General features: G+C 50.1%; 1 protein-coding gene across 1 annotated transcript in view; it reads right to left on the reverse strand.

The window, feature by feature from the left end:
* Positions 1 to 16,020, reverse strand: part of TECPR1 (tectonin beta-propeller repeat containing 1) — a 42,673-nt gene extending 26,653 nt beyond the window's left edge. Inside the window, exons 1-7 of the mRNA XM_049904403.1 lie at positions 15,931 to 16,020; positions 7,373 to 7,610; positions 6,115 to 6,297; positions 5,807 to 5,929; positions 4,507 to 4,632; positions 1,829 to 2,003; positions 1,614 to 1,714 (exon numbers count right to left, since the gene is read on the reverse strand). Coding sequence (XP_049760360.1) covers positions 1,614 to 1,714; positions 1,829 to 2,003; positions 4,507 to 4,632; positions 5,807 to 5,929; positions 6,115 to 6,297; positions 7,373 to 7,597 — 933 coding nt within the window. The 5' untranslated portion in view covers positions 7,598 to 7,610; positions 15,931 to 16,020. The remainder of the gene's footprint in view (positions 1 to 1,613; positions 1,715 to 1,828; positions 2,004 to 4,506; positions 4,633 to 5,806; positions 5,930 to 6,114; positions 6,298 to 7,372; positions 7,611 to 15,930) is intronic.
* Between the last annotated feature and the right edge of the window lie 11,781 nt (positions 16,021 to 27,801).

Raw genomic sequence — 27,801 nt, forward strand, 5'->3', positions numbered from 1 at the left:
CTTCAGCACTAGAGAAGCAGGTGCAGGTGTGGGAGACCCACCACACACCCCAAGAAGATGTTGGGCAGGCCCTTGACATGCGGTTAAAGAGAAATCTGGAGGAATCTGAAGTCAGCTCATTCTGTTGTGTCTTGCCTCCGACAGACTCAAAACAGGAATGGCAAGGCATAGGAGAGAGGAAGACACGCATTTAACTGAGGGTCTCAGTCAATTAAACCAGTTGTCGAGTCCATTTCAACTCTTTTTTTTTAAGTATTTTTACCTGTTTATTTTCTTTATTGTACTTTAGAAGAACGTTTACAGAGTAAATTAGTTTCTCATTATATACACATATTGTTTTCTGACATAGGTTGCCAACTCCACGACGTGTCAACCTTGGGTTTCCCATTACCAGCTTTCCTGTCCCCTCCTGCCTTCTCATCCTTGCCCCTGGGCTGGTGTGCCCATTCAGTTTCGTTTTATGGGCCTGTCTAATCTTTGGCTGAAGGGTGAACCTCAGGAGTGACTTCAGTACTGAGTTAAAGGGGTGTCTGGGGGCCATACTCTCAGGGTTTTTCCAGTCTCTGTCAGACCAGTGAATCTGGTCTTTTTCTGTGAGTTAGAATTTTGCTCTACATTTTTCTCTAGTTCTGTCTGGGATCCTCTATTGTAATCCCTGTCACAGCAGTTGGTGGTGGTAGCCAGGCACCATCTAGTTGTTCTGGACTCAGTCCAGTGGACGCTTTGGTAGTTGTGATCCATTAGTGCTTTGGACTAATCTTTCCCTTGTATTTTTAGTTTTCTTCATTCTCCCTTGCTCCCAACGGGGTGAGACCAGTGGAGAATCTTAGATGGCCACTCACAAGCTTTTAAGACCCCAGACGCTACTCACCAAAGCAGGATGTAGAACATTGTCTTTATAAACTATGTTATGCCAACTGAGCTAGATGTACGCGTCAGCTCTGACCCTTGTCGACCCCATTAGTGTCAGAGTGGAACGGTACTCCATAGGGTGTCCGAGGGCTGATTTTTTGGAAGCAGATCGCCAAGACTTTCTTCTGAGGTGCCTCTGAATGGACTCTGACTTCCAGCCTTCTGGTTAGCAGAAGAGTGCCTTAACCGTTTGCACAACCCAGGGACTTCTTCAGCAAGTTAGCTTCTGGTTATTGGAAACGTTAAGGTAATGTTATCATAAATACAGTTGTTTTGCATTTTTATATGCGGGGGTGGCAAAAGGGGGAAAAGGGGTATTTTGCATGCACCAAACATCCTGGACCTCACCATCTATTTTGACAACAGAAAATGCACATTGCTTGTTCTAATGAGTTTTGTTCTAATGGACTTAGACCACACTGTTAAGAACAAAAAACTACAACCATCTATGTTAACCAGAGGAGCCCTGGTGGCACGATGGCTAAGCACTAACGTAAAGGTAGGCAGTTTGAGCCCACCCAGTGGTTCCAAGGGAGAAAGACCTGGCGATCTGTTCCCATAAAGGTTACGGCATAGGAAACCCTATGGGGCAGCTCTACTCTGTCACACGGGGTCCCTGTGAGTCAGAATCAACTTAAGGGCACCAAATGACAACAGTTACACAGAGTCCACAACAGTCAGTTCTGAGTGCCCCGTCTTACCTTCCGGTCTTTGGTGATAGCCCAGACCACGCTGACGCCCACTGAAACGTGCATGATCCCGTTTTCAGCCACAGGTGGCTCTACAATGGACCAGGAACTTCCTACAGCCCCGGAAGGAAACCCAGGCAGCCTCCATCAGCCGGAGGGGGAAAGGAGTGGATGCCCCATCCTCCGCATCTCCCAACTCCGGGGCGTGGGGCGTCCCAAGTGCCCACCTTTGGGATTGTGCCTGCTGATGCCTTCCCGAACCAGGGCTTGCCCCTCCCAGAGCGTGGCCCAAAGGAGATCGTGGGGCCCACAGCTGATCTGGACCGCCTCCCCCGGGGTGTCCACAAGGGACCATGAGGAGCCCTCGGGGTTGGGGTAGCTGACGTCCTCTCTGTACCACACCTGGAGGGAAAGAACCACAGGGCAGCTCAGACTGGGCCTGGGGGCCAGAAGTCAGCCCGTGATAGCTGCAGGGAAAGGAAGCAGCATTTGCATCTGCCCCCAATGTGGGGGCTCTCAGGAGGAAGGAGACCGTGTCCCTGACTGCACAGCTCTCCCCCAACCTCACTGCCATCAGGATCATCCCATGGAGTTAGAAGACACCAGGACTGAAAAATGCAAACCATGGACTTTGGCTATCCTAAGGAATAGGCCTGGAGTCCCTGGGTGGTACAATGTTTAAGTGCTTGGCTCTAAGCGAAAGGTCAGCGGTTGGAACCCACCAGTCGCTCCGTGGGAGAAAGACCTGGAGATTTCCTACCGTAAAGATTACAGCCTTGAAAACCCTATAGGGCGGTTCTACTCTGTCACCTGGGGTCACTAGGAGTCAGAATTGACTCCACAGCACACAACAACAGGGGATAGGCCAGGAGTCCCTGGGTAGTGCAAATGGTTAAGTGTTTGCCTACCAGCTGAAGGTTGCCAGAAGACAGGCCTGGCAATCTGCTTCGGAAAGGTCAGACTTGAAAACCCTATGGAGCAGTTCTACTCTGCACATATGGGGTCGCCATGAGTTGGAATCAATTCGATGGCAACTAACGACAGAGGACAGGCCTGCCCCGTTCATCTGCTTGTGAGAGCTGCTGCGACCCCGCACGCACACCGTGGGTGCCACCCAGGAACTCCAGCCACAAGCCTGGGTCCTGCTCAGCTGCCCACCAGCTGCACACTCCCTAGTGGTGAGGTGTGCTCACAACACCTGCCTCTAGCGGAAACTGGTCCAGGAGGGTTAAACGAGAAAACCTCAAACCCCTTCAGAAAAATTTCAAAAATGTCCACTTCCTTTTCTCTGTCACCTGAAGAGAGTGATCACCATAAAATATTTTCCTGAAGACCAAGCATCTTGTTCATATCATCCACGCTGCTTTGCTCATTTCAGGCTCAGCAGCCCTGGTTCTGGTTCTAGCCAACACTCTTATAGCCAACACTGCGGAGCAGGCCCAGGATCCCTTCACTCTCTGGTGGATTTGGAGCCCATCTGTGTCCCAGCTCCTCCCAGAGCACAGGGCCTGGGGCGCACCTTTTATGACCACAGGCATGGCCCAGGGCAGGGCTGGTCACAGCTGGCACACGGTGAGCACAAACACAGCTCTTGCACCCTCGGTGCCCCACTTTGTCCCTCACCAAGTGAGCTGTCCCAGGCCAGCTGCCCTCACTCTCTGCCTGGCCCCGCCTACCACCCTTCTACTGGAATGGCAGGGGGAAGAGCTGTGGTTTAATTAAAAAAAAAAAAAAAAAAATAGTACTATCAAGAAATTAAAGTCCAGGCCAAATGTGAGCCCCAGGGGTAAGCCTGCAAAGAAAACTGCTTTGATTGTTTCAAAACCTAGCCAGTGAATTCTGGTCGGTCAGTGGTATTAAGCTACTGAATAATCATGTAGTGCGGTCTAAAACCATGAACCACCTGTGGCTCGGGACCATCTGTGCCGATGCGGCCTTCAGAGGTTGGTTTTACTTCTTTGCTTAGTTCATAAGCTCCCTGAGGGAAGGTCTCATTTCCTTTCTAAATATCCATTCGTCCACCCACCCATCAACCAAGCCATTCGTCCATCTACTCATCCACCCATCCACCCCCTATCCATTCACCTCCTATCTATCCATGCATCCATCTACCTACCCAGCCACAAACCCACCTAGCCATCCACCCATCTATCACCCACTCACTCATCAACCCAACCATCTAGCCATCTACCTACCTAATCACCCACCCATACACTCCCCCATCCATCTGCCCACCCAACTATTCACTCACCCATCTACATACCGAATCCTATACCCACCTGTTCACCCACCTATCCATCTGCCTGTCCAAACACCCACTTACGCATTGACCCATCGATCCACCTGCCCACCCATCCATCCATCCGCCCACCCATCCATCCATCCGTCTACCCACCCAACCATTCACCCACCCATCCATCTATCTATCCAACCATCCACTCATCCATGGGTCCACCCCCAGACCCACAATACTACTGGAGACCTGCTATGTGGGAGGTACCAAGGGTACCACCAGGGAGCTGAGTCCAACTAAGTGGACAAAATTGATGGCATATGAGTAAAGGGTGGGACAGAGTTCAGTGCTTCGGAGTCTCACGGAGGGAAGGACCAGGACCAGGTGTGGTGCGGGGGTCAGGGGCTCCTTCAAGGGGCAGGACCCAGTGGTCCCGCAGGACAGGAGGGCTCAGAGGAGGAGAATGTGGCTTGCTTTGCTCAGGAGCCTGGTGACACACTACCTGCAGTCAGTGGGGGGCCAGCCTGCACAGGGAAGTCCCAGATCTAGGAGCAGGAGGTGAGGGGAAGGTCCCTAGGGCAGCCCCCTCCTTCCCCCACCTCTGGGAGGACAGCATAAGGCCAGTGTCTCCTGCCTCGCTCCAGCCCACCTCCCATCCAAGTTCAGCCTTACCTTTCCCTGCAGAGACACAGCCCACACCGACAGGCGGCCCACGGGCTCATCCGTGATCTCCCACCCGCCCACAGACAGGTCATTGAAGGGGTCAGGCAGCTGCTTGGGGTCGTCCTTTGAAGGGATCTGAGACAAGGAGGCAAGGAGCAGCAGCAGTTAGCACCTCTGCCAGGTACCCCCCCCCTTCTTCTCCTAAGGAACACCTAGGCCAGGTATCACCCACCTTCTCCTCCTAGGGGCACCTGGGCCAGATACCCCCATCTTCCCCGCCTTAGGGACTCCTGGGCCAAGTACCCCATCTTCCCCTCATGGGGGCATCTGGGCCAGGTACCCCCACCTTCCCCACCTGAGGGACACCTGGACCCGGTGCCCATACCCTCGTGGGAGAAACACCTGGGCCTACTCCCTTGGCACCTGGGCCATGGACTCTCACTGCTCCTCTCTGGAAGAAATCTGGGTGGGGTACCTACACCCTGCCCTCCTAGAGGGTCCTGAGCTGGGTACCCTCACCTTCCCCTTCTGGGAAGGTACCTGCACCATTCCCTCCTGGGGGTACCTGGGGCGCTCCCCCTCTACCTGGTGGGGCTGCCTTTCACCCTCAGCTCAGTGCAGAACAGCCTGGCTCTCCAGTTGCCTCAGATGCCCAAGACGGCAGCATCTGGGTGGGGCTCCTGTCCCTCTGCCCTGTCCTCTCTGCCGGCCACCAGACTGCAGCCTGGGCTGCCAGCCCTGGGAGATGCCTCCTCCAGCATGGAGGGCAGAAATGCACTCAAGATCCTGGCTCTGTGCACCCATGACCTGACCACTGTGAACCCCATCACCCCCCGGGCTGCCGGCCCTTTACGGCTGGGCCCCTCAGGGAGGCCTGGAGGGTGCCTGAGGCCTTCCTCTCCTTTGAGGCCACAGTGGGACTGCAGTCCAGACCTCTTGTCCCTAAGTCTGGGTTTTTTTCGGGGTCATGGGAACAACAGAAGAGCAAGGTGTGGCTCCCCTGGGGGCAGATGAAGTGCTTGTCCGGGACAGCAGCCTGGAGACTCAGGTCAGGACACGCTTGTGCTATCTGGGGGTCTCCTCCCAAATGAAAGGAGGCGGGGGGGCGTGGGGTCCTGGGACAGGAAACACAGCTCAGGGGCCAGGCCCAGGAGTCGGTCTGGAGGGTCCTCGGGCACAGGTGGGGAGGAGGCTTCTGTGGGAACCTTCTATCAGAGGACTGCTGGCCTCAGAGCAGCTAAGCTGGAGAGTGAGTCCCTGCTGTCCCTCTCAGCCCACCTGCCCCCAGGCCACCCTGAGCCACAGAGACCTTGGCCCAAGTGTCTCGGGACTTGTATCTCCTGTACCGGATCCACTTCCGCCGCCGCACGCAGGAGTTCCACTTCTTGTCCCTGGTGTAGGTGGCAGGGAAGTCGATGGCATACGTCCATCCCTGGAACACGAAGAGGGCTCTGTAGGGCTCGGGGGAGGGGTGTGAAGAGTTGGGGGGATGGGAGCAGGTGTCAAGGTGGAGGCAGTGGAGGGAGCAAGGTGTGGGGGGGTGCCATGAGGCACTGGGGAGAGCACACGAAGACGCCACCTTCCTACGGGAGCCATGGGTGCATCATGTTCACCTACCCCTTTCTCGGTGGGCTCCCCTCCAAAGTTCTCATCCACGTACCAGTCCGACTCCCACTCCCAGTGGGGTGAGGGCAGCGCCACCCAGTCTAGCGGCTGGTGCTGGAGCCCACTCACGTCGCTCCACGGCCAGCGGTCACTTGGCAGGAGCTTCTCACAGAAGCCGCCCACAGGGTTCCAGCGCTGGGTGGGGGGAGAAAGAGATGGGGCCTTAGGGTGGCAGCTGGTCCCAGGCAGCAGGGCCAAGCCTGTGAGTGGTTGCCAAGACAGGTGGCAGGGCCTCTCCCAGATCAACGGCCCCTGCCAGGCACGCTCCTCTTGCACGGAGAGCTAGCGGGGGCCAGTGGGAAATCAGGGGTCAGGGACCCCCACAACTCCTCCCGAGCCAACACATCACCATTGCCCCCAGGACAGAGAATCCTCTAGGCAGGAGGTGAGGGTCCCGCCAGTCTGGGGCTCCCACAAAGGGCCTGGAGCCCACCCTGCTCAGACCTGGCAGCCTGGGTTCAGGTCCCAAAGACCCTGGACGCTACATGCTCTTAGGTATAACATATAACGAAGTCTGTGTTAATATACCAGCTGCCGTCGGAGGAGCCAACTCTAATTCATAGCGACACATGAGTGTCAGAGTAGAACTGCACTCCGTAGGGTTCAATGGCTTTTTCCAGAAGTAGATTGCCAGGCCTTTCTTCCGAGGTGCCTCTGGATAGACTTGAACCTCCAACCTTTCAGTTAGCAGCTTGAACTGCTTGTGTCACCCACAGATATATACCATGCTATAAACACTATACACTTACTACACTATTTGATAATAAAATACAGTAAGTGCGTATTGCTATAACGTTTACTGTACTACTTCATATTATACTCTAGTATTACTTGGAGCCCTGGTCGCACAGTGGTTAGGAGCCTGGCTGCTAACCAAAGGGTCAGCTGATCAAATCCACCAGCTGCTCCTTGAAAACCTGATGGGGCAGCTCTACTCTGTCCTATAGTGTCACTATGAGTTGGAATTGACTCAGTGGCAACAAGTTTGGTTTTTTTTACTTACTGTACTTACTATATCTTATACAATGCCAATACTTAGTATTATACAAGTACTACATGATTATTGCATACTAAGTATAAAGTGCGATGAAGGAAATGAATGCAGAAATTGGGGGGTTCTATTCTCCTTCTATTTGTCATTTTAACCAACAAACCAACCAACTCAGCACTCAAAACGCAGGTGGCAGGTCGAGGGTGCCAGGGGCGCTACCTGGTTCTCATAGGCCTCCTCCCGGCGCCGGATGGGGACGTCACTGGCGCACACGTACACGTAGACCTGGTTGTCGGCAGCGATCCCCCAGCAGCACTGCCGCACGGCGCTGACCCGCTTGAACTCCAGCTGGGTGTCCCGGCAGGGCTCCCAGTACTGCCCGGCGGTGGAAAGCGTGTACACGTGCCCGAACAGGTCCACTGCCCACAGCACCGAGGCGGGCATGGCAGTGGTGAGGCTGGGGACAAACCTGCAGTCAGTGTCCCAGCCAGCTCCCGGTCTGCAGCCCACAGGATATCAGAGACCCCCTCTGCCGAGACTGTGCCACCCCACAGATGCGAAACAGAGGGGAATGAGTAGTCAGTCGTGGGGCAACTTAGAGGCAGAGCCTGCAGTCTGTTGTTGTGAGCTGCCAGCAGGTCAGCCCCAGCTCATGACGGCCCTGTGCACAATGGAATGAGACGCTGCCTGGTCCTGTGCCCTCCCCGTGATCGGGTGCAGGTCAGACCATTGTGATCCATGCGGTTTTCACTGGCTAATGTTAGGAAGTAGATCGCCAGGCCTTTCTTCCTAGTCCGTCCTAGTCCGGAAGTTCTGCTGAGACCTGTTTAGCATCATAACACGCAAGCCTCCACTGACAGACGGGTGGTGGCCGTGCATGAGGCGTGGCGGCTGGGAATTGAATCCGGGTATCCCACATAGAAGGTAAGAATTCTAACACTAAACCACCCATGATCCCTGGCCACCAGTCTAGGATGCCCCCTTTCTTTTTTTCCCCTTGACTGTTTCTTTCCTCTATTTCAAAAATACATAAAAGTATAGAGAAAAAATAAAATATCCAAGTACTGATCTCCCAAAACTTAATGGATATTGTCTTATTTCCAGATCCCTGGTGGCACAGAGGTTAAGCACTCAGTGGCTAAACATAAGGTCAGCAGTTTAAACCCACCAGCCACTCCACAGGAGAAAGATGTGGCAACCTGCTTCCGTAAAGATTACAGCCTTGGGAGGCCAACGGGGCAGTTCTGTTCGGTCCTATAGGGTCGCTATGAGTCGGAATAGACTCAATGGCAATGGGTTTGGCTTTTGGTTTGGGATGCACAAGCAGTTTTCCCTCGACTACTAACCTAAAGGTTGATGGTTCAAACTCACCCAGTGGTGCCACAGAAGAAAGGCCTGGCAATTTGCTTCCACAGATTAAACAAAAAAAAAAAAAAACCAAACCCAGTGCCGTCGAGTCGATTCTGAGTCATAGCGACCCTATAGGATAGGGCAGAACTGCCCCACAGAGTTTCCAAGGAGCGCCTGGTGGATTCAAACTGCTGACCCTTCGGTTGGCAGCCGTAGCATTTAACCACTACGCCACTAGGGTTTCCAACCAAACCCAGTGCCGTCGAGTCAATTCCAACTCATAGGAAACCCTGGTGGCGTAGTGGTTAAGTGCTATGGCTGCTAACCAAAAGGTCAGCGGTTCAAATCCACCAGGCGCTCCTTGGAAACTCTACGGGGCAGTTCTACTCTGTCCTATAAGGTCGCTATGAGTTGGAATCTGTCCTATAAGGTCGCTATGAGTTGGAATTGACTCGACAGCAGTGGGTTTCCACAGATTACAGCCATGAAAACCCTACGGAGCAGTTCTACTCTGTCCTATAAGGTCGCTATGAGTTGGAATCGACTCGACGGCAGTGGGTTTCCACAGATTAGAGCCATGAAAACCCTATGGAGCAGTTCTACTCTGTCCTATAAGGTCGCTATGAGTTGGAATTGACTCGACGGCAGTGGGTTTCCACAGATTACGGCCATGAAAACCCTATGGGGCAGTTCTACTCTGCAACACAGGGAGTTGTCATGAGTCAGAACTGACTCAACGGCAATGGGTTTGGGTTTTGTTTTGTTTTTTGGTCATATTTCCTTCAGATCTTTCTTTAAAAAAAAAAAAGGTAGTAGGTGTGGTTGAATCCCAAAGCACACCCCCGCTTCCCGCCTCCCCGGAGGGGCCTCTTCCCCAGTTGGCGGGTATTTTCCTGCTGTGACGGTCCTCACTGGGTTTGGTGAGGACGTCCACACAGGCCCCTGTACCCCAGCCAGAGCCTGGCCAGAGCCCTGTGGGAGCTGCATGGCTGCCTGAACCCAGGGATGTGTGTGTCCTCTCTTCACCCTCCTTGTGTGGCCACCTCCCTCTCCCCTTCTGCCATTCTCAGCTCCTTCCCTTTTCTTCTCTTTCTCTGCTGCACAAGTCAGGGGTGGCCAAGGCTACTGCTAAGCTCTGTCACTGACCAGCCCCATTCCCAAGGCTGACAGTACTACTGCTCCTGGGTGTAAGTCCTGGAGCCCTGGGTTGTGGGGGGACAAGCCTCCCACCAAGGCGGGGCCCCATGGCCAGGCCTGAGGCAGCAAAGCAAGTGAGCACAGCCGGCAGAATCACACGTGAGACAGAGCACCTTCCAGATTCAATGACCCAGCCTGAGGCCAGAGTCTCAAAGACAAAGGGACGGCCAGTCTGGTTTGGGAACTGGAGCTCCCAGAGGACAGGCAGGGTTTGGGTCCCCTAAGGCGGGGGCCAGGCTGTTCTGCTCCTGTAGAGGTATGGGGTGCACCAGAAGGGGTGACGATTGTAATGACGACACAGACAGCTGAGATCAGCGGAAAGGAGCAGGCGCCATGGATACCTTGTCTCTTTAGGAACAAAGTGTGCCTTATAAACACCAAGAAAAGAGAAAGCAGACTGAGGAGGAAACGAATGAGGGGTAAGGGACAGGAAGGCAGGAACTGGACAGGAGCCAAGCTTTGGGAAACACCCAGGATAGGCTGGGAGAGAGGTGGTAGGAGGGAGGTGACCACCAGAATGGAGCACAACCCAAGAGAAAGAGCTGGCTTAAACCGATGACCTCTTCAGGTCCAGGACACCAACACCCAGGCGAAGTCCACAAGGCACTCAGGACGCCGGTGTCTGAGTCCTGGAAGAACTGTGGCAACCCCCACAGTCCCTCCACTCCTCCCTGGTCAGCCCTGAGGGTCAGTTCCTCTCCTCTGCCATCTACACAGTGACTAAGGGTGCCCAGAACTGCCCTGGATGCAGACTGCCGGAAGTCGGACCCCAACTCCTCCACTTTCTAGCATCACCAAAAGCTGACTAAGCTCTCTGTGCCTCAATTTCCTCATTTGTAAAATGCCCTGGCAGCGTAACAGTTCAGTGCTCAGCTGCTAACCCAAGGGTTGGCAGCTCCAACCCTGGTGATCTGCTCCCATAAAGATTACAGCCTAGAAAACCCTGTGGGGCAGTTTTGCTCTGTCACATGGGGTCATCATAAGGTGGAATTGACTCGACGGCACTCGACAACAACAAAAGGCAGAAAAGAACAGTTATTTGCTTATGCAATTGTTGAGAGAATTAAATGAGACGATACAGGCTGAGAACTCAGAATAAACCACACTCAGTACACAGCAAAAACTGAGAGTGTTACTAATGTTACTTTATTACTTGGCATTGGCTACTACAAACTGTCACTCATATGCTAGCTCCTAAAAAAAAAATCACATCCCTTTCTGGTGGGCCTGAGTCTGAGGCCTCTTTATTTCCCCAACACCTAAAAGTGCTGTGAGTGTTCAACCAAAGTTGGCAACCACCATCCACCTCCAACGAACAGACAACTCCCTGAGCTAAGACAGAAATACTGTCCCTGGGAAGCCAAAGGTCATAAATTACTTCAAGTTAAAAGTAAGGTCATAACTCCTCAAACCTTGAGCCAAAACTATCCCTTGAAGTCACCTTTTAGCTACATAGCAGTTTAGTACACAAAACAAAGAATATCACCCTTCAGTACTGTGTACCTTTGAAAAACCATCAGTATGAAACTGAGTGATCAACAATTACTTTAGAGCATAGGTGAGCAGGTGGTGGTGGCGGGGGGAGACCAGGTTATTGGAAACGGAGCAACTAGAATGAAAATAACGCGAATGTCAAGACGACGTGAAGAATGTAACCAATGTCACGGAACAACATGTGCGGAAACTGTTGAATGGGAACCTGTTTCGCTGTGTATGCTTTCACCAAAAATATAATATATATTTAAAAAAAAATTTAAGGTCACCTTGGAAATTGATTTGGCGCTTCCTGAAAAAGCTAGAAATAGAACTACCGTACAATCCAGCAATTCCACTTCTTGGAATATATCCTATAGAAATAAGGGCCTTTACACAAACAGATATATGCACACCCATGTTCACTGCAGCACTGTTTACAACAGCAAAAAGGTGGAAGCAACCAAGGTGCCCTTCAACAAATGAATGGATAAAGAAATTATGGTATATTCACACAATGGAACTCTACACATCGATAAAGAGCAACGATGAATCCGTGAAGCATTTCATAACATGGGGGAATCTGGAAGGCATTATGCTGAGTGAAATTAGTCAACCTGCAGAAGCACAAATATTGTATGAGACCACTATTAAAAGAACTCGTGAAAGAGTTTAAACAGAGAAGAAAATACTCTTTGATGGTTATGAGAGGAGGGAGGGGGTATTTACTAATTAGATAGCCGACAACAACTATTTCAGGTGAAGGAAAAGACAACACACAATACAGAAGAGGTCAGCACAACTGGACTAAACCAAAAGCAAAGAAGTTTCCTGAATAAACCAAACATTTTGAAGGCTAGTGTAGCAGGGACAGGGGGTTTGCGGACCATAGTTTCAGGGGACATCTAAGTCAATTGGCATAATAAAATCTTTTAAGAAAACATCTGCATCCCACTGTGGAGAGTGGCGTCTGGGGTTTTAAATGCTAGCAAGCTGCCATCTAAGATACATCAATGAGTCTCAACCCACCTGGATCAAAGGAGAATGAAGAACACCAAGGACACAAGGTAATTACGAGCCCAAGAGACAGAAACGGCCACATGAACCAGAGACTACATCATCCTGAGACCAGAAGAACTAGATGGTGCCCGGCTACAACCAATGAGTGCCCTGACAGGGAACACAACAGAGAACCCCTGAGGGAGCAGGAGAACATTGGGATGCAGTCCCCAAATTCTCATAAAAAGACCAGACTTAATGGTCTGACTGAGACTAGAAGGACCCTGGTGGTCATGGCCCCCAGACCCTCTCTTGGCCCAGGACAGGAACTATTCCCAAACCCAGCTCTTCAGACATGGATTGGACTGGACAATGGGTTGGAGAGGGATGCTGGTGAGGAGTGAGCTTCTTGGCTCAGGTGGACACTTGAGACTAGGTTGGCATCTCCTGCCTGGAGGGGAGATGAGAGGGTAGAAGGGGTTAAAAGCTGGTGAAATGGACAGGAAAAGAGAGTGGAGGGAAAGAGCAGGCTGTCTCATGAGGGGGAGAGTAACTGGGAGTGTGTAGCAAGGTGTATATAAGTTTTTATGTGAGAGACTGACTTGATTTGTAAACTTTCACTTAAAGCACAATAAAAATTATATTAAAAAAAAAAGAGCTTTAAAACATGCTAAGAATATGAGGCAGAGGCCAGCAACATCTAAAGTATTTACTATCTGGCCCTTTACATAAAAAGTTTGCAAACCCCAGGTTTAGAATTTGACTTGTCCATCCCTTCAAATCTCCAAATCACTGAACTCTCCATCAATTTAGTTCGCAGATCTCCAGTAGAAAAAAGCTCAGCAAAGCTGTATTTTCTTCCCTTTTTACCTTTAGATGGACCACATTTGGCCCAAGATAGACTTTTCTTGTACAATTGTACTGAAGGCTGTAAGAAGTTAGACATGCTAATATCCTGATGTTTTTCTACAATTTCTCCTGATACTACAACTTCCACAGGTACATGATTGATGTCAAATAGGTGACAGTTCAAAGTGGAAGTTAAACTATGGCCCATGGGCCAAATCCAGCCAACTACCTAATTTTATAAATAAAGTTTTATTGGAGCATAGCCACAAAACAGGAACCATTACCAAAGCCAACTCTTCAGACAGAGACTGGACTGGACTATGGGATAGATAATGATACTGGTAAAGAGCTTCCTGGATCAAGTAGACACATGAGATTATGTGGACAGCTCCTGTCTGGAGCGGAGATGAGAGGGCAGAGGGGGTCAGAAGCTGGCCGAATGGACGTGAAAATAAAGAGTGGAGGGAAGGAGTCTGCTGTCTCATTAGGGGAAGAACAACTAGGAGTATATAGCAAGGTGTATGTAAGTTTTTGTATTACAGACTGACTTGATTTGTAAACTTTTACTTAAAGCACAATAAAAATTAAAAAAATAAAAAAGGTAAGGTCATAATAACCAAAAAACTCAAATAAGTTGCCATCAAGTTGATTTCGACTCCTGTCAGAGTAGTACTGTGCTCCATAGGGTTTTCATGGCTGTGACCTTTTGGAAGTAGATTGCCAGGCCTTTCTTCCAAGATGCCTCCGGGTGGATTAAAAACATCAACCTTTCAGTTAGTAGCCAAGAGCTTTAACAGTTTGTACCATCTGGGGCCTAAAGAGATATGTGATAAAGCGAGTATAGTAAAATGTCGGTAGTACAATCTAGGTGGCAGATATGGAGGTGTCTGCTGTAAACTGTTTTCAACTTGGCTGTGTGTTTGAAAACGTTCACCATAAAATGTTGGGGAAAAGTAAAGGTTATTGTTTTTGGAAATGCCAATTTCTATGACATCATTTTAATATAAATCAGTCTTCAAGGATAACCCCTAGCTCACAGTTAACTGTACAAGCAACCAATCAAGTCAGGCTTAGTCTGCAGGTTGAGTTCAACAAACAAAGCCTTTGACTTGTATTTGATGTTTTCCTTTGGCGATATGACTAAGCAATCATTTCCATGGAGACATAATTGAACCTCCTGGGCAGCTAATAGAAGACTCTGCTGCAGAGCACAGATGGAATGAGGGTTGTGTTTGCCAGCTACCTTCAGAGCAGGGACATGGCCACCAGTCACTTCCCAGTTCAAGATGGCCCAGGGTAAACATCCTCGGTCAGTCTGCCTCGTTTCTGCCTCTGCCAAGATTCTGCCCAACCCTGGCATGCCACTTGCCAGCTGTGAGCTGGCTAGGCAACCTCTCCAGGGACACTGCGTCACTGGGGCAGAGGATTCTTGAAAGGGGGATTGGAGCACTAAACCCCACAATGCTGGGATTCTGGGATTTGTTTTGTGGGATGGAAGGGACATCATACAAGTAAGCAATCTCCAAGTCACCAAGAACTTCTGCAAGATGACCTGCAATTTGGACCCTCAGTCATCCCACTAAGAGGGCCTGCTCATCACCCTCAGAGCCACCCACCTTTCAGCATGGTTTTAGTCATGTTCACACTATTGAGTAGATTTTGACTCATGGCGACCCCATGTGTGTCAGAGCAGAACTGTGCTCCACAGGGTTTTCAATGGCTGTGATCTTTCAGAAGCAGATCGCCAGACTTTTCTTCTGAGGTGCCTCTGGATAGGCTCAAACCACCGACCTTTCGGTTAGTAGCCTAATGCTTTACTCTTAGCACTTACTGGCTGCCAATTGTAGGGGCTGTTCGAAAGCAACATCAGAGTCCAAAGAGACTGGAGGAACAGCAGGACTTACACAGTAGCTGAGTCCTTCCTTACGAACTGGGTCTGCCCGGCTCTAGGTGCGGCAGATGCCCTGGGCCAGCTGCTCTGCAGATGGATTTGCTTCCGCCCACAATCGAGGGCGGGCCAGCTTGGCTTTCACTCTGGATCTGTGCACTTGGGCGACAGGTGCCGACTGTGGTCCCCTATGCTGCCACCAGTAGCATATGTGGGAGTGCCTGGCCCTGACCATCTGCTCACACTAAATCCCATGACAAGGAGCTTTACTCACTCCACTGCTTAACAAGAAGGCTAGATGGGCTACTCGTTGCTTCATTCTCTAAAACCAGTATCTAGCAAAAAAAAAAAAAAAGGAAACATTGCCATCTAGTTGGAATCCGACTCATGGAGACCCCTTGTGTTACAGGTCAGAACTGAGCTCTATAGGGTTTTCCTGGCTGTAATGTTTACAGAAGAGCCCTGGCAGTGCAGTGGTTAAGCACTTGGCTGCTAAACAAAAGGTTGGTGGTTTGAACCCATCAGCTGCTCCACAGGAGAAGATGTGGCAGTCTGCTTCCGTAAAGGCAGTGGCCTTGGAAACCCTATGGGGCAGTTCTCTTCTGTCCTACATGGTCACTATTAGTCAGAATCGACTTGACAGCAACTTAAAAAAAAAAATCTTTTTGGAAACATCGCCAGGCCTTTCTTCTGCAGCGCCGTTGGGTGGATTTGAACCACCAACCTTTAGCTTAGCAGTCGAGTACTAACCGTTGGCACCGCCCAGTGACCATTCCAACCCCAACACTGGGGTGGGAGCATCGCCCGACCCGCGGCCACTGTGCCCACTTGTCCGCGTTCCGGGGCACAGGGGCCGCCCCTCCCAGGTGTGCGCAGGGAAAGCCCAGGTGCAGCCCCTCCCTCCCTGCGAGGGTCCCTCCAACGCAGCGGCGGGAGGAGACGGCGCCACGGCCCTGTCGCGGCCCCCACCTTTCACAGGGGACCGAGGCACCCACCCCGCCGCTGCACGGGCTGCACTCACCTAGCCAGCAACGACCGGCCGCCGGGGCACCCGCACCGGGTGGGCGCCTGTCTCTATGCAGCGGCTCGGTGGCCGGACCCTCCCACAGGCGCTCGGTGGGTGGGGGCGGGCCGGAAGCGGCACTCATGCCTGCGCCCATTGGCTGACCTCGCCATGACGTCATGGCCGGGGGGCACCGCGATTGGCCTCGGGGCGTTGCATCACTGGCCGGCCCCGGGGGTTGCGGCGGGGTCGCGCGCCCGCCCACATCCGGAGTCGCTCGGTGGTCCGGGTCCGGGGTGCAGTGGGGCGCGCTCCCTGGGCGCAGGCGACGAGAAGGACCCTCGGTCCCGGCGCTGCGGGGACCCGCGGGCGCTGCGCGTGTGACGTCGAGAGGGAGCACGAAGCAAGTGTCCAGGTGGCTTCCGTCTAACGGAAATGCAGCACTTGGCACAGGCTGGAAGCGGGAGCCTTTGGGGAAGAAATCCTTTTAAACGCATGGAATCTTTTTGTGACGATACCGTGGTATCTTGGTAAAAGGTCACGGTCGAAAAGGTACCTCAGAAGGGGGGCGTGAGGGGCAGGCACAGCCGGCTACGGAGGGACAGTGGGGACTGCTGGTGGGCAGCCTGCAGGTCTGAGATAGTGGGGTGAGGGCTGGAGGTGGCTGGTGAGTCCTGCCGAGGCTGCGAGCAGAAACGAGGCTGCTAAGGACAGTGGAGCCAGAAGGGGAAAGGCCGTTCAGAAGAGTCTGAGCTGGACCTGGTTTCCCTTCCTCCCCTCCCCTCGGCGCTGCTTCCTTTCCGAGCACGCGGACAGGCTTTTCCCTGATCTTGGCTGGGACAGTTGGCCAAACCCCAGTGGGGGGAAAGCAGAAGCCCCGGCTTAGCCCTGGGAGGCTTCACTGAGTCTTGTCTAACCTTAAGCCCAGCTCGCGCCTGCTGCAACAGGACGTGCTGGCTGGTGTAGCCTGGAGATGTGGGGAGAGCCCACCCGAAGCAGGAGGACCAGCCAGGCAAAGGGGATGGTTCCCCAAGTGAAAATGAGGGTACTATTCACAGAAGAGAGAAGCCCTGGTGGTGCAGTGGTTAAGCGCTCAGCTGACAAGGTCAGCAGTTCGAACCCACCAGCTGCTCTACGGGAGAAAAGACCTGGTGATCTGCCCCCCCTAAGGATTACAGCCTCAGAAACCCTCTGGGGCAGTTCTACTCTGTCCTGTAGGGTCACTGTGAGTCGGAATTGACTCTCTGGCACACAATGACATTAGCAGGAGAATGAGGGGCTGCTAGACTGCAAAAACATTAGTCTGGAGGTCAGGAGAGGCGGATTCTGTTCTGTCTGTAACACTGGAGCTGTGTGACCTCAGGCAAGCCTCTCTGGCCTGGGTTTTCACACAGAGAGAGGCATCGAATTAAACAGTCTCCGTGGTCCTTTGCAGAGCTGATGTGCCCTGACGGTTGTTGTTGATGATACCGGTTGTCCTTGGGGGTCTTGATACAGCGTGCAGTCGGGGGACTGATAGGCCCCCAGTTCCTTCAGCCTTTGCAGAGCCGGCTCTTTTAATATGTCAGGTCTGCGTGTTGCTTCCCTCTTCACAACTGATCGTCGTCACTCCCATTTTTTTTTTTTTTTATTTTAACCGCCTTCATTTCCTGTTTCTTTTCCATCTTAACTTTGTTACTTCTTTCCCAGGCCAGACATGGTGGGTTCAAGTCCCAGCCCTATCCCTTCCTGTGTGAATCACTCAAGCTCTGAGCCTGTTTCTTCATCTGTAAAGTGGAACCATTCTAAATGATTGATAGGGAGTGGCTTTCAGGATGACAGACATTATCATATATTATTGGGTTGCATTGTGTCCCTCCCAAGCTATGATGAAGTCCCAGCTCCCCTTCCTGTGAATGTGACCCTGTGTGGAAGTAGTCTTTGAAGATGTGACTGGTTAACATGAGGTCATACTGGGGTTGTGTGGGTCCAAATCCAGTCAGAGTGGTGTCCTTATGAAAAAGGAGAAGAGACAGAGCTGCACAAAGGGAAGACAAAGGCAGAGATTGGAGTGATGCATCGACAAGCCAAGAACACCAGGGATTGCCTAGAGACACCAAGAGCTAGAAGAGGCAAGGAAGGCTCTTCCCCCAGAGCCTTCAGAGAGAGCATGGCTCTGCTGATACCTTTTTGGACTTCTAGCCTCCAGAACTGTGAGAGACTACATTTCTGTTGTTTTAAGAGCTGGGTTTGTGGTACTTTATTATGGAGGCCTGGGAAATGAAGTCTATGTAGATCTAGTGTTTGAGAAGGAGCCCTGGTGGCACAGTGGTTAAGCGCTCGCTGCTAACTGAAAGGTTGGTGTTTCAAACTCACCAGCCGCTCATCGGGAGAAAGATATGGCAGTCTGCCTCCATAAAGATCATAGCCTTGGAAACCCCATGGGGCAATTCTCCTCTGTCCCATAGGGTCGCTATGAGTTGGAATCGGCTCCACGGCAACAGGTTTTTGGTTTTAGTGTTTGGGACAGGGAGGGGTAGCTAGACTGACATGAGGCTGGGCGGGCTGCACCTCTGTCAGCCACAGGAGAGAGTTCAGGCTCTTCTGAATGGCCTTTCCTCATCAGGTTCCACCTTCCTCAGCAGCCTCATTTCTTCCTACCCGGAGCCTCGGCAGAACTCACCTCTACTGGCCCTCACCCCGCTCTGTCAGCCTCTCAGCTCTCAGTGTCCCAGGTGTCTGTCTACCTGCCTTCCTTCTTCCCCTGTCCCTTCTCATTAGCCTTCAAGACTCAGACCGAAGGTCAGCTCTTACTGAAGCTGAGTGAAAGGAGACCTGGGTGTCTCCACCCTCGTCCTTTGTACAGCCTCCATTCTCACCCCTTACACAAGATTGTTTGTTGGAACATCTGTCTCTCTGACTACACCACGAGATCTCTGAGGAAGTGACTTTCTTACTCCTTAAAATCTCAGGGCTTAATGATTGCCTAATACATCATCAGTTCTTGATTTTTATTAAAGGACAAACACCTCCACCTCTGTCCCCCCAGCTAATGGGTAGGAGGCCATGCACTGAAAACTGGTGGAAGACCCTGAGCCCAAAGGCAGAAACTTGAAGAGCCGGCCCAGCCTTATCTGTCTCCATCTCTCCTCTGTCCACTTTACGCCTTCCCGTTCACTTCCACCCACAGTGTACGTGGCAACCTTGGCCTTGCTAACACCCTTCCTGCTCGCCATTTTGAGAGGCCCTCAAGTGTCAGATAGGGGTGGCTAGGCCGGTCCTGACTTCTTTCTGATGGCATATGAATTTGTTAACCATTGTTAGAGTTTTCCTTTCTCTGTGGAGGCTATTATTTGCCAGGAGTAACTTATCACAAGTGGTTCACGGTGCTTTTTGCTCTGGTTTTGCTTGTGGCCTTTTCCCCTTTGTCCGGTCAGTGAGTCAGATGGTTGGCAGCGAGCCTGGTGCCCCTGAGGTGGGATTCTTGGCAGCCTTGCTCCTCTGGCTTCAGCTACCACGTCTCAGCACATAGGCTATTAGGGCCTGGTGCCCTGGGTGACCCACGCTGCACACAGCTCCGTCCTTTATGCCCTGCTAGTTAAATCAACTGCCACACTTTCCTTTCTCCTGGTGATACTTAAGGTGCTAGGCGAAGCAGCTAAAAATGTGGTGTTACCCCCATTCCTGGCAGAGGAAACTGTGCAGAAACTGTCTGCGGAACAGCGAGGTGCGAAGCTCACATACCCGTCCAGATCCTCGTATCTAAATACAGGCAGCAATGCCCTGCCATGAAGAAGTGGCATTTTTGTTTCTAAGACCAAAAAAAAAAAAATTGGAACTACAAAATCCCTAAAACCTAAAAAAAGGACAAACAGCATCTGTGTCTGAGAAATCTCAGCTCTGACCCCGTGCCCATCTGGTTATGGAGTCATGCAAATATGGTGGAGTCAAGCATTCATTCAACAAACATTTACGGGGTATTTACTGTACGTTAGATTCTGTGCTAGCTCTAAGGAGGCCTGGTTGTACAGTGGTTAAGCACTTGGCTGCTAACCACAAGGCCAGTAGTTCGAACCCACCCAGCTGCTCTGTGGAAGAAAGATGTGGCAGTCTGCCTCCTTATAGATTATAGCCTTGGAAACTCTACATGGCAATTCTACCCTGTCCTGTAGGGTCGCTATGAGGCAGAATTGACTCGACGGCCAATAATAACAACAGCATGCTAGCACTGTTGAGGGTTCAAATCTTTCAAGAAGGTGCCGGCACCTGGAAAAGGCCTGCTAGGGGGTGGGGAAGGAATACACTAGAGGGCAGGGGTTTATTTGAGTTGTGTGAATAAAAGTAGTTAATTCGGAGTTGTTACTTATTGAATTGTGACCCTCCAAAATGTATGTCAACTTGGCTAGGCCATGATTCTCCCAGTATTGTCTGGTTGTCCTCCATTTTGTGATCTTATGTGATTATCCTATGTGTTGTAAATCCTAACCTGTATGGTGTTATCGAGGCAGAATTAGAGCCAGTTATGTTAATAAAACAGGACTCAGTCTACAGGATTAGGTTGTATCTTGAGTCAATCTCTTTTGAGATATAAAAGAGAGAAGCGTGCAGAGAGACAGGGGGACTTCATTATCACCAAGAGGGAAGCTCCGGGAGAAAAGCACATCCTTTGCAGCTAGGCTCCCTGCTCTGAGAAGCTCCTAGGCCAGGGGAAGACTGATGACAAGGACCTTCCCCCAGAACGAGCAGAGAGAGAGCATTCCCCTGGAGCTGGTGCCCTGAATTGAGACTTCCGGCTTTCTACATTTCTGTTTGTTAAAGCCACCCACTTGTGCTATTTGTGTTATAGCAGCACTAGATGACTATGGCAGGAGTTAAGCAGGATAAGCTGATCAGGTCAAGGTAAAGTACAAGGGTCAGGAACAGACAGAGGAAAGCCCTTATTAATTTGCTTAACATATACTACTCTCCAGGAAGCAAAATAAAACTTGTGCTCATACCTTTAAGTCCCTGATGGAGTCTCCGGGTGGTGCAAACTGTTAATGCGCTCAGCTTCTTACCAAATGGTTGGAGATTCAAGCCTATCTAGAGGCACTTTGGAAGAAAGGCCTGGCAGCCTACTTCTGAAAAATCAACCATTGAAAACCCTATGGAGCACAGTTCTACCCTGACACACATGGGGTCACCCTGAGTTGGAAACAACTTGACAGCAACTGGTATTACCCTGCTAGGTGTGTGGGTTCCTGGATTGATCTAGCAGATGGGAACCTTTCATGCAGGACCCACCTTCCATTTCCTTTATGCACAGCCGCACAACACCATGTGACCATTGCTGGTGACAGTAGATTGAGGAGCTTCTAATGGTGGGAAACTCACAGTATGATCAAAACCAAGTTGTGATCTGTGTTATATCAGTATGTCAGGAGTCTCTTGGGCTCCTCCTGAGACTTCAAGAAGCTGGCTGCCTGGCCGCTGCCGCTCCGCCTACCCAAGAAACGGATCTTGACAGAGAAGGCTTTATAAAGAATGACGTTAAAGTCAGCAACCTTAATGACTGACACATTGAACTACTTTAAAATCAAGAACTCTTTATCAAAAGAGACCATTATTGGGTAAAAAGGCAAGCCACAGAGTGGAAGAAGATAGTTACAACACACAGACCAACAAAGGGCTAGTATCCAGAGTACAGAAAGGACCAACCACAAATCATTAAGAACAAGACAGACATCCCAGCTGAAATGCAGGCAAGGACTTCAGCAGGCACTTAAGAAAAGAGGAAATACAAGTGGCTGAGAAACTTAGGAAAAAGTGCCTGCCCTCATCAGTAAGCGGGAAAGGCAAATTAAACCCACAATGAGATGCCTACCAGATAGGCTGAGTGGAAGTATAGGTTGGTGCAATCGCTGTGCAAGTCTATGTGGCATTATACAGTAAAGCTGAAGACCTGAATGCCCTGCGCTCCAACCTTAGATGATACACCCACCAGGAACACGTGCAAGAATGTTCTTAGCGGCATTGTGTTGTTAGCTGCCGCCAAGTCAGCTCTGACTCCTGGCAGGAATGGAATGTTGCCCTGTCCTGCGTGCGCCATCTTCCCGATCACTGGTATGTTCGAGTCCACTGTTGGAGCTCTTGTGTCAGTCCCTCTCGTTGTAATAGCCCCAAATGTCCCTCCACGGTGGAATGTATAAATAAATGTGGTATAGTCATACAGGGATTATTATTGGTAACAAAAGGCAAATGACGTACAGCTAAACGCAGCAACACGGATGAATCCTGAACAGACGCTGAGTGAGAAAAGCCAGACCCAAAGCTTATGTATTTTATGATCTCATTTGTATGTGAAGTTCAGAAATAGGCAAGAACTTAAACAGTGTTTGAGGATGTCTGTTTGATGGTAAAAGGATAAAGATGAGCAAGGAAGTGATGACCATAACATTACCATAACAACCAGGAAGTGGATGGCTTGGGGGACCGAAGGGACACACCCAGGCTTCCAGGTTAGTGGTCATGTTCTAGTCCTTTACCTGGCTTCTTTCCTAGATTCTGGTGATGGCTGATGGCTGGTGAACCATGACATTCCTTGGCTCGTAGATGCATCTTCACATGGACACCTTTGCTCCGTCTCTGTCTCTTCCCCTTTTTTACGGGACGCTACTCATATTGGATTAGGACCCACCCCACTGTAGTATGACCTCATGCTAACTGATAACATCTTCAGAGACTGTTTCCAAATTAGGTCATGTTCACGGGTACGGGGGATAGGGCTTCAACATATCTTTTGGGGGGTCACAATTCAATCCATAGCTGGTGACATTCTAGCAGAGGCTTGAATAGGGTGGACAAGTGAGCACATGGCCTCTAGGGGGAGAGGGAACATTGAATGATTGGGCCAGGGCTGGGAACAGCAAGGCCACCAGTGGTTGCAGCCAGTGGGCATGTGGGTGAGTGATACGCTCAGAGAGCCGTGAGGGCAAAGCCGTGAGTTCATTATGAAGCCGCTGAGAGAGTGTTAATGTCAAGTCTACACAAAGGTAGTTGTTAATGCAGAAGCAGAGTGAGCCATATTTTTACCGATTTCATTAAGTTGGTGTACCGACAGACCCAGGGAGCCCCCGTGATTTCTGCCCCCTAGTGGTCATGCCCTGTGTACCCCCCCCCCCTTGATGGTGGGCTGGATCTGTGGCTGGCTTCTAGTCAAAGGTGAAGGCGTTTTGCAGATGTAATTAAAATCTCAAATCAAAAGGGAGATGATCTTGAGTGGCCTCTCTCAGGCTAGGAAACTCTGTCTTCCGTTGGTCTTGAAGAAGCAAGCAGCCCTGTTGTGAGCTGCCTGCGGAGGGGGCAGCTTGGCAGGGAACTGCAAGTGGCCTCCAGGCAGCAAGAAGCGGGGGCCTCCAGCCGTGCAGCTGCGAGCATATGCATTCTGCCAACAACTTGAACAAGCTTGGCAGCAGATTCTTCTCCAGTTAAACCTCCAGATGCAAACAGTTCAGCGGACATTTTGATTGCAGCCTCCTGAGACCGTAAGCAGACTATCCAGCTAAGCCATGCCCTGACCCCTGACCCAGAGAAACAGTGAGGTAACAAACGCATATTGTTTTTAAGATGCCAAGTTTGTGGTAATTTGTTGTGCATTATAGAAAACTAATACTGTAGAAGATTGATAATATACGCATATGTTGTTTTACATCTTGTTATGAATTGTGTTCTCCAAAAAGATATGTTGAAGCTCTAACCCCTGGTACCTGTGAACGTAACCTTGTTTGGAAATAGGGTCTTCGAAGATGTTATCAGTTAAGTTAAACATGAGGTCAGACTGGAATAGGGTAGGTCTTAATTCAATCTGAGGGAAGTCCGTATAGGAGAAGAGACACACAGAGACAGAGGGAAGACAGCCATGTGCCAACAGAGTTTTGCTGCAGCTGCAAGCCAAGAACACCTCAAGTTCCCAGAAGCTGAGGGAGACAAAGGATCCTCCCCTAGAGCCTTTGGAGAGAACATGGCCCTGCTGACACCCTGAACTCAGGCTTCCAGCCTCCAGAACTGTGAGACAGTACGTTTTTGTTCTTAAAAGCCACTCAGTTTGTGGCATTTTGTTATGGCAGCCCCAGGACACTAATACATACCTGTTTGTAAAATCGTCACGTGTACTCGTTTCTGTGAGTAGAAGCAGGTGAATGCACAGGAGTAAGCCATATGGCCCTGGAAAAAGCAGGAACTGTCAACACTGGAGGTCACTCGTGAGAACCAGGAGGACAAGGGACCTAGCACTTACTTGTCCCCGTGCTCAACCACAAAAGCCAGGTAAAGGGAGAGCTGGAGAGAACTCCCGGATAAACACATGCAGATGTCCTGAGGAGAAGACAACCACGAAGACGCAATCCTTCATTTCTTGGAGATAGAATTTCTAGATGGCCTTGCTAATTTTAATAAAATACTGGTAAGCCAAACATACGTTTATAATAATGCTACCAGGTCAAGTCAATATTTCATAATGGCAGGCTTTAGGTTAATCTACCATAAAAACTCCAAAAGCTGAGTTATGTAATGCTGTCAAGCAAGGCTTAAAAAGAGCATCATTTTAGTAGTCGGAGGATGCAAACACTAAAACTGATGTGAAGGGGGTGGACTTTAAAAATATGTATTGATGTAGCAAATGATTATAAAAAGCACCTGCAGTAAGTGGCCTGGTTTGAACTGCCTCCAGGAGAGCAGTGTAGATTCAGCCCTAGCCAAGAATCACTCCACCTATACCCCAATGCCTTCACTCAGCTGATCAGAGATGGTATTACTTTTCTTTGGGGACAGCAACCCTGGAGAAATATCAAAAATATTTATCGTTGTAACCCTAGAAAAATATAGGAAATAATGAAGATGTTAGTTAAGTCAATGATATTGGGATTTAGGGTGAGAAATTGGTTTTGTAATTGTTACATTTGTATATGCTTTATTTGCAAAGTGGAAACCCGGGTGCCATAGTGGTTAAGTGCTACAGCTGCTAACCAAGAGGTCAGCAGTTCGAATCTGCCAGGCGCTCCTTGGAAACTCAATGGGGCAGTTCTATTCTGTCCTGTAGGGTTGCTATGAGTCGGAATCGACTCGACAGCAGTGGGTTTGGTTTTTTTTTTTTTTATTGGCTAAGTGTTTGCAATATTCAAAAGAATCAACCATGCCAGATTTATGACCACAGGTTAAATTGGTTTATGAGAACTAATTTAATATATTTTTAATTATTGTTTGGAAAGGTTTTCAGATTTGGTTCACAAGACATATGAGTTCAATAAATTGAGCACCAAAAAAGGACAGGGAGCGTGGGTATTCCTCTTGTGCCAGAAGCCCTTGGGACAGGAGGAGCTGAATCAACAAGGATATGGGTTCTGGAATTTGAGTGGAGGCTCTGGCCTTCCAACAAACAAGGACACATATTGTAATATGATGGAAGGCAGAGAACGTGGGCATCTCTGTGGAGGTGGAAAGATCTCCACCTGAAAAAGCCAATCACAGAGCAGCACACTGAGTGTAATCCCACACAGAAAACAGGTCCAACTATGTAAATGTGCACATAGATGTAAATACACGGATGTTATGGACCGAATTGTGTCCTACCAAAATATGTGTTGGAACCCTAACCCCTGTACCTGTGGATGTGACCCCATTTAGGAATAGAGTTTACCTTGTTAAGTTAATGAGGCCATATTCCTGGGTCCTAAACCTAATCACTTCTGAATGATATCAAGGGCAGCATGGACACACAGACATGTGAGCACAAATGGGGGAAGACAGACACTATCTGATAACAATGGAGGCAGAGGAATCTACAAGCCTAGGTGCTCCAAGGATTGCCAGCTACTAGAAGCTTAAATAGATAAGAAAGCAACCTTCCCCTAGAGCCACCCTCTGAATTTGGACTTCTGGTAAGCTGTGAGAAAATAATTTGTTCTTTAAAGCCACCCACTTGTGGCATTTCTGTTACAGCAGCACTACCTAAGGCAACAGAGAAAGCTAGAAGATCTGCTCTGAACCATTGACCATGATAGCTCGGGGGAGGGCATGTTTGACCTTATATTCATCTGTTCATTTGGTTATTTTGGAGCAGTGGTTTCCAACTGGGGCGATTTTGCCTCCTGTGGTGAAATGAGTTCCTTTCTGTGGTCTTTTGCCTTGGTTCTTTGGAAAAATAGCTGGAGAGATTTTTCCTCTAAACCTTGAGGAGTTACCTTTGCCCTAGTTCTCTACCCTAGAGGGTTTGTTACTTTTTTCCAGGTTGATTGACATTTCCTGGGTAGACTGTAAACAACCTGATGGTTTGATTTTTTTTTGTCTGTCCCTGGGCTGGAGCCTGCCCTGTGATTGGTCTATTTTACAAGCCATGCAGGGATTGGCCAATATCTTTATGCAAATGAGGTGACTGTGGAGTACCGAGAGGGGATTGATCAGTTCGTGGCCCTGATGGGAGGGCCATGTCTTGAAATTGACTCTAAAAGTTTGCTTATATGTGCAACCAACCCAGAGAGGTTGGCAGAAGAAAGAAGCAAAAAAGAAAAAAGAGGCAAGAAGAGAGACAAGAGAAGTGAGGAACCTCCTAAAAGAGCTGTAACACGGGTCAAGGGCTATAACACAAGACAGTGAGAGGCCCAGAAGGGGCCATGTGGCAGAACCAGCGGCGCCAAGCCTGGAAGGGGTCCTGTGCCGGAGTTGGTGGTGACAGCAGAAACCTGCTGCCAGAAATGCAGCTAAGAGAGCTAAATAAAACTGCTGCACTGACTGGGAGCTGGGTCACTTAGCAGTGGAGATGCCGATGGCAGGAAGGCCTGTTCTGAGGGAGCCAAGAGGGTGCCTGTCCTGAGGGGGCTGAGAAGAGGCCTGCATGGCTGAGAGGGGGCTTGCAGGCAGAGAGAAGGACCTGCTTGCTTGCACGGCTGAGAGGAGCTGAGCGAGCTGTCCTGCCCTGAAGAAGGGAGGAATGTACTCTCTCCACTTTGGGGAAGCCTTCCCCCAAAGCCTGCATGTTCCTGATCCCAAGTCGTACCCTGTTGAGCCCGATCCCAGATTGTACCCCGTTATTTCCTTAAACCACTTAACTTTAAGTATGGTCTGAGAGTTTCGTGTGGCCATCACAATGGATTGTCGAACCCAGAAGAGAAGTAGAGAGTGTTGTGGGAGGGACAGCTGGTGTCAGAATTAGTAAAAAAGGTTGGCCAGTGGAGGTATGTCTGACCCGCACCTCACAGGAATCAGCCTTGGGCTGATGGTGATTCTCATTATCCTCCCTGAAGTTAGGCAGGTTCTGATGCTACTATTACCATTTTACACCCCTCCCTGCCAAAGGACGTGTGACAATAGCTGCAGATGTTTTTGCTCATCTCAACAGGAGGAATGCTACTGGCATCTGGTGGGTAAAGACCAGGGATGCTGCTAAACAATCTACAATGGACATGATAGAACAGCCCCTCACCACAAAGAATTACCTCTTCTTCTTATGGATTGAATTGTGTCCCCCAAAATATGTGTTGGAATCCTAACCCCTATACCTGGTGGCGCAGTGATTAAGAGGTCAGGCTGCTAACCATAAGGCTGGCAGTGTGAATCCCTCAGCCACTCCTTGGAAACCTTAATGCAGCAGTTCTAGTCTGTCCTATAGGATAGCTATAAGTTGGAATTGACTCAACGGCAACAGGTTTTTTTGGTTTACACCTGTGGCAAGCCCTGGTGCCCCAATGGTTAAGTGCTCATCTGCTAGCCTAAAGGTCAGTTGTTTGAACCTACCAGCTGCTCTGTGGCACAAAGATGTGGCAGTCTGCTTCTGTAAAGATTACGGCTTTGGTCCCAGGGGACATCTAGCTCAAATGGCATGACATTGCTTATAAAGACTATGTTCTATGTCCTACTTTGGCGAATATCATCTAGGGT

Source organism: Elephas maximus, chromosome 12 (assembly GCF_024166365.1).
Source record: "Elephas maximus indicus isolate mEleMax1 chromosome 12, mEleMax1 primary haplotype, whole genome shotgun sequence".
In the NCBI taxonomy this organism is placed as follows: domain Eukaryota; kingdom Metazoa; phylum Chordata; class Mammalia; order Proboscidea; family Elephantidae; genus Elephas; species Elephas maximus.